Genomic DNA, 12,336 nt, shown 5'->3' on the forward strand with positions numbered 1-12,336 from the left:
ACAGAGTTACCAAAGAAACTAGCAGACTAAGAGGTAGTTTAAGTAACGAAGCATCTCTGTCTGCAAGCACCTCTGGATGCTGAGGGCAGCACTGTGCAGTTCTGGAATCTGAAGCCATGTGTGGCTGTTGGGTGCTCTGACAACCTTCCTGCTTCACTCCCAGGACCCAAAAGAAAAGGCAGAGATAGGACTGCTTGGCCATATCAGTTTATCTGAAAGTAATTCAGGTACTTAGAGGGCAGTAAAAAACATGCCTGCTACTCCTCACTTTCCCCAAGCATCAACATTCCGTTTGCTTTTTGGTCCCCTGATCATTATGCTGTCAATAGATACGTTGATCTTTCAGTCTTAAGAAAGCTTTAATCTTAGTAATTTTATACTATCTGTATATAACTCATTTTGACTTTATGAACATATCTGTGCATGTTACATGTACCTGAATACATTCAGATTGGTTTAATTGGAAAGAAAACTGCTACTGCTGTTTCGTTAAGATGCAACATGATCAGAACATTCAGTGTAAGTTCTACGTGGTGGACTTCTGTATACAAGAAATCATCCTCTCTCTGAGGCCTTACAACAACAAAAAATTTGTGTCTGCTCGAGGAGTATATTTCTCCTATGTGATCTTACAAAATGATAGTGGTCTGTGATGAATTGGTACACTGGGGACAGTGTGCTGAATTAGATAAATTTGATAGTTTGAAGTTGCAGGCAACTCCTGTGATGTTGGTATTTTTGAATAGAATAATAATGCATGTCTTACTATCTCTTCTAAAAAGAAACCAAGAGAAACCCAAATCTAATTATATATCCATCATTAAAGTGCTCTACCCAGACTGCTGGATATCAACTGTACTCTTGCAATTCACTGGAGTTTTAGGACAAGATCCCGATAGGCTTTTTTTTCACTTTCCCATGAATGATGTTTCTTCACATAGTCTTTGGCCCTTGTTACAATTTCTCTTTCCATAATGGGGTCATTCATCAAACTCTTGGACAGCACAACAAACTCCTAAAAAAGATAAAGAAAATAATAAATTAAAAGTTACTTGAAGTTCTAATGATACTGAAATAGCTTGTACCCATATCTTGATCTTGATTTCAGTAAAGCACTTCAACTGTGAGCCGATATATGAAGCTGTTCAAAGTAATTTTTCAAGGTCAAATACCATACTTTATTTATAAACAATGATCAATAAATAATTATTTTATATATTATTTTACACAGCCCAGCAACTAAGATATTTAAAATCAAAGACAATCCCAAGAGTATTAAGACAAATATGAGCAACAAATTTAATGCCACAAAAATTGTTTGCCTACCCAAGTGTTAAAAAACCAAACTGGTTATAAATTAAATAATTCATCTGGTCTCCTGCATGGAGGACAACGGGCATCAGATGTTTGATCTCAGCTCAGCTAAACTTATATCTCATTGCTACTGTGACATCTTTAGTTAATTTTATGGTAAGACTAAAAAACTGACCACATAAATATAGTCACAGTATAAGGATAAGAGCAGGCATGCAGCAACAAGCTCTTCTGGAGTAGCTGCATCTGGGCAGTTACAGATACCGCAGTGTTTGTTAGCTCACCAAGCTCTGCAAAAAAGCCATACACGAAGTTCCTTTAACTTTACTGGGCAAACTACTAGACCTCGCAGATTACAACTATTCCTTTGCCACTCTTAATTTAGTTCTAGGGAAGAGAAATTTTGAATTTCAAACATGTGAAAGGAGATTTGGTGTCTGAACTAATCTATTCTGAGCAGCTGCTCTAATTTTCTATCAAGAGACAACTTCCAATACTTCAGCCTGATTACAAATGTGTGCAGATCTTTGCAAAACAGTGTTTTGGTTCAGCTCAGAAAAGCAGATAGCTATTGTGTCAATGGAAAATTAAGATAATACATTACTACAAAATTGGTAGTGAAGATCAGTGTATAGGAATGTGGAGGACAAAAAGGATATCAGAAGGAGATATATTACTTACACAATCTGTCAGCTATGAAAGGAAGTATCACAAATGAGACCAGAGTTCATATCAACACTACGTTAACTAGCAAACTATACTCGAAAACATAAGTACATGGTGTATATAAACACATACACAGATATAAAATCTTGGGTTACGACAGAATCAGTGTTGCTGTTGTAATGCAAGTGCTGGCTGTGCATAAAACATAGGTAGAACATGACCCCTGGGAAACGCTTATATGTGAAATCACATTGACCAAGTTATAATCACTGCTTTGATGTCACTGACAAGACAAACTATCAATATATGCATCACTGCCATGACATTTAAAGTCAGAGATGCACATCAGTTCTGTCAGAAAGGTCTGTAACTGGGTAATAGATGATTTTCATACATGCACATTAACTATAACCTCTTATTTTACATAAAATCAGTACTGCTTGTAATCTTTGCTCTGTCCACAAGCACCGAAAGGGTGGCCTCTGGAACAGCCATGAGGGCCACATGCTTCATATCCAGCCGGCTTTCCATCCACAGCTACCTTGCATTCAGGGACATGCTACTTTAACAAGTGTATTCAGTTACTTTCTTGGCACCCAAGTGGTCTGAAGAGGCTGTTTTCTGACTGCTTGTGAGACTGTCCCTAAAGAAGATAGGTGAGACTGGTCTAGAGAGTACCCTGAGGCTGCGTCTATCGACACTGCAGATGCAGCCAATGACTCCAACTTTAGAGACACGTTCTTTTCCTTCCTCTGTATCCACCAAGAATACAGAACAGGGAAGGTGGGAAAGTTTCACATGACTTATGCTGGCTTCATCCAATTGCCTGTATAATCACAGTAATAAATACTGTTCACACTGAACTACATTCCAACTTTAATTTTATGCTCCTGTGGAGGATTTTATTTAAAGTAATGTTTAAAAATAATTTATGTAAATTACCTAAGAACAGAAGCAGCAATGTAACATTTCTTGACAGGTAGTCCTATTAGCATTCTTCTAAAATGTGGCTATAGAGGACAAAAACTTGGAAACATGTAAATGATAGAAGAAATGAGATCCTTATTCACAGCTACAATATTAATGCTGGGGATAATTTCAGGAAAATGCCAAACTGAGTTCAAAGCATAAAAGTTGAGAAACTGCAGGAGGGAGAAATAGCAAATGGAAAAATACCAGGAGAGAGAGAATAAGGACTTCTCAGCTTTATCCCTACTTCTTCCCTACTAATGAAATGTGACCACCTACAAGTCACTTACAATCTGACTGGAAGCCAATGGGAAGATTCATTATGACTTATCTGGGTTTTGCCACACACCCTCGGAGCAGCTGGCTTAGCTTCTTTTCAGTTTGGGACACTCAGCTTTAGATAGTAATAACTTCATTTTTCAAGTGTCTCCCTTAACATCAACTGACTTTTGTTTTGTGGTGAGCCTGAAGCATGGGCTTCCACTTGCAGAATGCAGACATTCAGAACTCAGAGCTCTTTCAGAAAATCAAGCATTTAATTTCTCTTTTCTAGAAGCCTAAGATATACAAACTACTTATGGTGTGATAACATCTCTTTATCAGCTGTAACTATTTGTGCAAGTGATATGTGCACAAATATTTGTGCACTCTCAAATTCCGCTGTAGGTGTGAAGCAATCTTCACTTTTGGTGAAAGAGGGGCAAAATTCCCAAATTACTTTTCAGTTATCAAACATAAGGGTATGCACTTCAGCAGCCAAAATGAAGGAGGTGATATGCATGCTAACTTACTACTTAGAGGACACCCATATTTCTAATAAGCTTTTTATTCACATACAGAAAATAATATAATTACTATACGTGTGACAGAAAAACACAGTGTAAAAGTTGAACCTTAGCAGTTATCCACAACCCAAAAAAACCAGGGGAGAAGATCACCTTATGTCCATCCAGAACTGATAATACATGTGCCCTTTTTATGGGTAGTACTTCACTTCAAACATAGGCATTTTTCAACAGCAACATCCGTAATACATTTTTCTCCTGGTAAATTGACCAATCATCTTTAAAGAAAATGTCAGCTTCTCTATATAGTACCCAAAATAAATGCTGTATAATATTTTTTAGAGACCCAGAAATAAAGGTTTCAGGGAGATAAAGCTAGAAAATAAGTGCACTGAGTAAAAAGAATGAATATTCCTTCATGAGAACTACACCAGTGCTGCAGCTGACGCATAATGAAAATAAGATGCATGGTTAATATATTATTTATATAATGAAAGTAAGTCTGCAATTAAACCATTTCATATCAGCTTCAGCAGATAAAAGAACATGATTCTTAAACAACAGAGAATCACCTCAGGGAAGGCAAACGCCAGATGTAAATTCAGAATAGTGACAGATCTACCTTGTGGCAGGCAAAGCTCAGAAGTTAGCTGGCACATCTGTGTACTTCACAGGGCAACGGGCCAGTATTTCTAGGGGAGTATAAACTGTAATTACTTGCACTGCCAAAAATTGCAAATTAGTCTATTTAGTGTGAAGGTTCAACGGTCTCAAAACTTTGGCTATACTCTGGCTTGAAGCCCAGGTACAAATGGCGTTGACCCATGTTTGGCAGAAGAGACCCATCTACCTTCAATGTATTGCTGCTTGTACTTGCTGAGCTGCACTTCCCCCTCACCACTTCAAAAGTTGTCTCTGCTAACAGCAGCCTTTCCAGGTCCCACTCTCTCTCAAACTCTATGCTTGGCCCTTCTCTTACTGGCTTTGAAGTTTATTTACCTACTTGTGTGAGCTTTTACAGATGCTGAACATATAACTTTGAAACTTAGGATGCTGAGTAACTCTGTGTCTTCTCTTTTAACATAGTTTTGTGTTATTTATTGTCCAAAAGCCACTTGCTATTCTTATCTCTCATGAATTTTTTTTTATTCTAGGTCCCATTAACCCATTGTCAAATATTCCATAAACTTGTAAATTCAAGTAGTGGCAGGACCAAACCATCATTTAAAAGTAAAGTGCACAGATGATGTAATATCAAGGACAAAACGTTTCATAGTTTTCACTTTCACATTAACTGTTTCCATCCAAGTATTGTCTTCAGTGATCGGCCAGGCTTGTGCTATTTCCAGTCATGAAGCCTCAGCCTGTGTGCAATGGTTAACGATGACTACAATTATGCACAAAATTTGCTACTTTTCTGTAAGCCACAAAAGCTCACTTTCAGCAAGAATAAAAGAAGAAAATCAACAGCATTCACAATTTAAACGATTCTCATTGTGTAAAGGTCAATTTATATCCCTCTAATTTAGCTTTCAAAAGATAAGAGATAGTCCACAGACCAGACACAATTGGTCATATCTAAGCTAACCATATTGTAAAGCTTTCCCTCCCCAGAGCAGTAACAACTTGAAAATAAGCAATGCTTTCTACTCTTGACCTATGATACAGTCTGTATCATCACAACCAGACAGAATCCACTAAACTTAGCAATGAAAATTTCTTTGACATTTTCTTAAAAATCTTTGGTGGCTCAGGTTCTTCAAGACTGAGGCAGACCTTCGCAAGCACCTGAATACAACACTAATCTCTCTGTATGATTAAAAGCATTTTCCCTAACTAACCTGATATAATTGAGGTTACAGCAGAAAGTAGTTTACCAGATACTAAAGATGCCAAAGCAATCAGAGTAACAAAACACTTCTTACCAGAACATGTTTTCCCATCCCTATTGTCAGACTGAATCTTCTAAGGCAGTATTCAAAGTGTCATGGGCAGACTGTTCCCTCTTCCAACAATAAAAATATGAGGAATACCTTGAAACTGTGTATGTTCTAACTTAATCACATAATATAACTCTCAACCTCTGATAGACTGTGTACAGTGGTTTAAAAACTGTATTTGATATGGTTTGGGGAGATAAGGAACAAGAGTAAATGGATACTTTATCTTTGAAAGCATGAGTGATGATTTGCACTCTGAGCTCATCTCTGCAAGAAAGTTTTTCAACAACTCTGCAGTGGGATTAGAGTATTATCCTGCAAACAAATATTTTCCTGACCCATCTGCAAACTTTGATAGTTTATACATTATTTGATATTGGTGACAGCACAAAAGGGCTTTTATTAAATTAGATACAATTGCTGTTTTACAGAGAAAGCAGGGATATCACTTTTCTTTCTAAGATAGGGCAACTGCACAAACATTAGTGATTCCAGTACAAATATCACCTGGAGTACGATAGTCAATATGGTAATGCAAGTTACCATCTTCACTAAAATGAGATTCTGTGGACTGCTGAGATACAATAACAGCAAAAAGGGGTCAACAAGCAGCAGCAGAATAGAGGTGATTCCGATCTTTGGCATAGCAGTTGCAAAGAAGGGAGCTCAGACAGACGGGGTTTATATAAACCAAGATGATAGCGTTCTAGACATACTTACAGCCTGTGACTCCAGTTCTGATATAAAAGAGTCCTTTGCTATTTTTACAGAGTCACTGATGGCACTGGGACTACTTCTGTGCTTAAAATTGCACCTTCCTCTAAGTGAGGAAATGTATATCACATTTTAAACTGATCTTGAATTCCAAATAAACGCTTAGAACGTAGGATGCTTGGAGATCACAGAAGAGGCTTCTTACAAGGATGTATGATGAAGCTAATTGGGTCTGCTATGAATAATGTATTTAGATTCCAAGCCAAATGTAACCAGCATGTTGCAGGAAACACCAGAATATATCAGAATTAATATCAGGAGAGCCATCAGTCTGCATGTTCAACATGATCATATATCCTTGAAGTTTTGAAGAAGCATATGGAAGTCAATGGGCTTTTTGCAGATAATATATGTACAAATAATTGTATAAATAGCTTTACATCTCAGCTTCCACTAGCCTGGAATTACCCCATTTCCAAAGGATATTGGAAGAAGAGGGAACACTTCCACAACAAAATAAATTCCAGAAGTTAACAAACAATTTATTTTTTCTTTAGAAACCATTGGAAACATTGAACATTCCAGAAAAAAAAAAAAGGCTGCAAGAATTTTTCTATTATAAAAACATGCAAAACTAACCGAGAGCATTCACCTTCCTGAAACACAACTTAATAGCATACATTAATCACACACTCCACAAGATAAATAAATATGATACATTTTCTACTTTGCAAAATTATCAAGTAGACTATTCTAGTAAGGTTTTTTTAATCTTGAGTTGGATCTGTGGGACTCTGTCTGAAAGTAATCTTCCACTGAATATACGACTATGTAACAGTAAAGCCATAATGCAGGAGAATACACTGAAGTGAAAATTTCCAACATTTAAATATGAGTAGAATTCCCTCTCTCCCCACTCTTATCTTCAAAGAAACTCCATTCTAACACTTTGCTTAATTTTAGTCATTAATTATTTTCTGATTGAGCAGTATCTTGGACCTAATAATGCTTTATATTAACACTTACTGCTGGAAATTATAGATAATATATTATCTAAAACTTCAAGTTCATAGTTCTCTTTCAGTTAGGTACTGTTTGCCTAATACGAGTTCATATTTCAGTTAGTACTTGAAGGGAACTATGACAAATGCATAGCATCTCTTCCAGGGTTTGCTTAGGGAGCCTTCAACACTGAAGTGCAAGAAGTAGATGAGAGCTGAGCCCCATTCAGATGGCAGGCTCTAAAGCAGCACAGGCTGGACAAACATTCAGCAAGGCTGACACCTAGTAAAAGTTTAGTGAACTGCAAAGTGAATGTGAGACAACAGCAAAGCTTCAGGAAAGGCAGGCTAACACCCAGGTTAGGAGAATCTGAGAAAAATGGCTGAGAGTAAAAGCCAAGTTTCCAGACAGACACAGGCACGTAATGGAAAATGAACCTAACCTTTGGAAGGGAAAGGTCTAAGGATTTGTTGTTTTCTTACCTGGGGATCTGAAAAGAGCAGTCCCGTTTCCTTATGTTTTATTATTGCTGCATTCCCAGGAATGTTCCTTGCCAGCACTGGAATATCTAAATCCATTGCCTAGAGGGATATAGAGAAAAAACACAACAGTTTATCAGGATTTAGGGATTTTGAGATGTTAATGATCACAATTATAAAATGAAAAGCAGAAACAATGAACCGAACTTATTTCCCATCTCTCCAATTTTTTAGTTGAAAAACACTATGTCTAAGGTGATCTCCTATATGGAACTTCTCTCAAATAGTTTGTTTATATTTTTGTTAGTTTTGTAACTTTGAACATATTCTCAGAAGCAATCAGTCCAGAAAGCCAATGAATAGCTGTTTCACCCTTTAGTCTTTTCCACCTCAAAGTATGCAGTTTGTTTCCCGCTGGAAGCTCCTGATACATGGCACGCTTTAAGAGGATAAAATTAAGGTTCAGATCAAAGGTTGTCACAGAAACTCCTATGATTTTTGTGCATAGATGAGAAGATTAGTTCATAGCACAAAGTATCCGTTTTCTTGTTTCATTAAAACATACTTTTCAAAGATTTTTTTTTCTACAACATGTGCAGAACTGGAGAGATGTGGGCAGTTCAACGACAGTGAAGGTGACTGTGGCAATCACTTGGTTCCTTCTCCTCAGTCCTGATTCCTACTGGTCAAATAGGTCTCTGGAAGTAGTTTTCTTTGTTAATATCTATTACTATCACCTGTGTTGGACTTTGAGCATTCAGGGAATACAGAAGAATATGCAGTGATGCAGCTTCTGACTGAGCTATCCCAAGGAGGGGAGAGGAAAGGTTATGCTTTCAGAACACATTATGCTTTCAAAACATATTATCTGCAAAGCTATTGGTATGGGGCTCCTCAGAGACTAAGGAATACATCTGAAGGAGTAGGATTTGATTCCACATAAATTATGGGCTAGTTGCTTGATGTATTTATTCATTTATTTGTGTGTATATGTATGTGTGCATATATGTATATATATATATAAAAAAAGGAAAGGAAGCATGGGGTCTTGACATGGTAGCATTTCAGGTTGCCCGCAGAATCAGGAGCTGAGATCCAGCACAGCACTTGTTCAAAGCTAGTAAACCATTTCCAAGAGATCTAACGCCTGGCAACTTTTAAAAACATGGCTTAGATTTTGAAGTAACTAGCGTGAAAACCCTGACCACTCAACTCTGTTACTCATGCATATCCTGATCTGAAACTTTAATTACTAGTGATCAATTTGGAAGTCTTGAGATGTACTGACTGTAAAACCAGAAAAACTCATATTGTACAATTATCACAGTGTCAAACAAGAGAAAGAAATTCACTCCCCCAAATCTTCAATCTGGTTCATACTGATTCCCTGTCACTTCAGAGTGAATGCATTTTTAATTACTGTCATTACACTCCCAGATGGGGAGCAATTTTGCTTCAGTCTACATAGCAAGAAAACAAAATTCCAAGGAGAAAACCAAGGGTTTTTATAGTTCTGAGAAAACTGACGACGAAAATATCCTGGCTGATAATGTACAGAACCAATTATGTTTTGAACAGTGAGGGACTGCTGTGACTTAGCAACATGTCTTAATAGGTTAAAATATCCAAGAGAAAGACTTGAAATCTCCACTGCAGATGAATTTACTCTGGACACAGAAATTCTACAATCCTTCTGGCACAAACTTCTGCTTTGCAGCAGTTAGCTCTAAAAATAATGGTGACCCTTCATGAAATAACCTGTCTCTACACTTTGTATCAGAAACTCCTGTGTCAGCTGGAGGTAATTCAAACAGATTAATGAAGTGAACACAAGCCAGTATAAATAAATGGGAAATATAAAAACTACAGAGTAGATTATCTGACTGTCTGAAGTTGTTGGGATACAGCTTTTTTTTTTTTTTTTTTTAAAGAGTCATTTTGGTGAGAGGAAATACAGTTTTGGTTCGTCCGCAAATTATTTTGTCATTTGTTCTGACTTCACCGTTAAATCAAACAAATCTGTTTTCCAAAGGTAGATTTACAAAACCGTATGATGACAGTATCTACTTCTCAGTACAGCAAAGTTTATAGAACTTCACCCAGGAAATGAGATATAGCGATGCCCCACTCTGCCTGACAGATTCTGAATCTGCAGGTTGAGGAAGTTGCTTCTGGCTCTAATTACCAACTATAGACCTGACACGGGTTTCCCACAGAAGCATCAACATCTTGAAGAGAGACAGAATTTCTGATTCAGCTCTTTTTCAGCCTTTCCTATTGACAGGCTTCAGTGCCCTTGTGCTCAGTCTGCTGGCTGTTGACCTCATTCCGACACGTTCAATGAACAGGGAATGAAGATATTTCACTTGAACTTCTGAACTGAAAATCAAGAGCTTGACAGTGGCAGTGAAGTGTGTCAGAGTTCACTGTCACCTGCCTAAGGCCCTCTCCTCACCTCTCCGTATTTCTCCTTTTAAAAACCAAAACTGTAAGAGTATTTCAGGTCTGGCTACTTTCCAAACAAGCGATTGGCCATTCAAGGGGAAGAACACCATTAAAAAAGAATGAAAGAAGAAAACACACAAACCACAGCACAACCACCCCAAAACTGATGGTTGGAAGTGCTGCTATCCCCACAAATAGTTACCTGCAAGACAGAGAGGAGTTTGGTTGAAGCATTTCAGATGCAGGGGACAGTGGACGCTGTGCCGTTGGGCTGCACATCGATAATGCTCATCAAATGTGTGTGTGAGTGGCCTGTGGCAGTTCTGTGTTGGCCTGTACCTAAGGGTGTGGTTGCATAGGCTGGCACACTATTGCTGTACTGCAGTTTAGATTGGACTGTAGCACACATTTTAAACACACAAAAAAATTGTCTGAAGGTATGTTCATTCACTTCTCTTTCTGAATGCTACATAGTTGATGATGCGTTGAAGTTGATCAGTAAGTTTATATTTCATTTTCCGTAATTTCTGAACTCTAAAGGGAAAGACATTTGTTCTGCCTCATAGAGTTGCAGGGCAGTAACTGCTACATAAGAAAACTTTCAGGTCCCAAAACACATAGGTACCAATGAATTATAGCTACTGAAAGACAGAACAGATGGCCAAATACATAAGATGAGAGGCTGCCTTTATACCAGCTAGCCTTAAACAAATGGATTGGGCTGTAAATAATTACTGCATGAAGTAGCTTAGAATTTAATTTAGATACTTAGTCTATTTTTAAGCAGTAAAAAGAATCATTTGCATTGCTGAAAAGATGTATAATTTACTGACCTAGGTTCCACAAATAATAGCATAAAATAACATTTTAGTCCATTGGCCATCTGTTTTGTTACATTATTCTGACTGCAAATGTGTTTTAAGGCTATTTCAGAAGGATGCAGGGTGTAAATTTCAGCATGTTACACAGTAGGTATTTCCAACCAGCAGTGTAAGGCTTATAGAGTAAATACAGGTTTTATTTACTATTTTGTCTTCTGGATTGTCCCTCATTTTCTTCCTCCTAGCCTATACATCTTTGTCTTGGCTGCTCTTCAATTTTACTGTTCTACAATATCACTTCATATTTACTTTTTATTTTTATGGTTTGCTGTGGCTTATATTCCAAACTACGAGGCCTATACTTCACATGTTGTCTAAGACTGGATTTTGCCCTACAGCAGAACAGAGTCTGGCTATCCTCCTTTTCTATGATGATTTTTTTTAATTGGCTTTTTTTTAGTAAAGGCATAACAATAGCATGATTTTTAAAACACTTGGAATACTCTCAAGAGCACAGAAAAAGTACTCTGACAAATAGTCAAAACCTTTTTCTTACCAACTATATAGAGAACATAAAAATTTTCCAGTAGTAGTGCCTTTTTCACCATCACATGCCCAGGAACATGCAGAACTCCTGAGCTTTCTGAGGAAATATTTTAAACACTTGCTATAATGCTTGTTTTCTCTTCTTCAAATGCCAAACAGAAAATAGATCAGTTACAGTAAAACCTCTGAGCTATCAGGACTAGATGACAAAGTAATTAGCTATGGCTTCTAGTTCTTTCATACCTTAAGGTAGGTTGAAATAGATATGATTATATATTTATCTCATTTATCTATTATATATTTATCTCATACTAAAATACTGTTTACAGATTCATGACCTTGTTAAATTTTGAACTTTCAAGAGAATGGAAGTTGCATTTCCAAATTCAACCAAGATGTTATCTCCAGCCTAGGACCAAAAGATTTTTATACATAGTTTTCTGTCTTATTCATTTAACAGGATCTTAACAGATGGCCCTTCCTACTACTGGCCATGTCAAGCAGGGACTTGACTTTACTAAATTGACATTTCCTCTTAGAGATTTTTACAGTAGCATATTTTATAAGCATGTCATCAAATCCCACTGTACACTGTCTACTAAGCAGACATACAATACCAAAACCCATATAACTTTAGAAGAATTCCAACAGGTCT

At 37.2% G+C, this 12,336-nt stretch overlaps 1 protein-coding gene across 1 annotated transcript in view; it reads right to left on the reverse strand.

The window, feature by feature from the left end:
* Nucleotides 1-592: 592 nt before the first annotated feature.
* GLT1D1 (glycosyltransferase 1 domain containing 1) overlaps nt 593-12,336 on the reverse strand; it is a 43,924-nt gene continuing 32,180 nt past the window's right edge. The window contains exons 11-12 of the mRNA XM_010169867.1: nt 7,873-7,971; nt 593-1,015 (exon numbers count right to left, since the gene is read on the reverse strand). Coding sequence (XP_010168169.1) covers nt 869-1,015; nt 7,873-7,971 — 246 coding nt within the window. The 3' untranslated portion in view covers nt 593-868. The remainder of the gene's footprint in view (nt 1,016-7,872; nt 7,972-12,336) is intronic.

The sequence above is a fragment of the Antrostomus carolinensis genome, unplaced genomic scaffold (genome assembly GCF_000700745.2).
Source record: "Antrostomus carolinensis isolate BGI_N321 unplaced genomic scaffold, ASM70074v2 scaffold13086, whole genome shotgun sequence".
In the NCBI taxonomy this organism is placed as follows: Eukaryota; Metazoa; Chordata; class Aves; order Caprimulgiformes; family Caprimulgidae; genus Antrostomus; species Antrostomus carolinensis.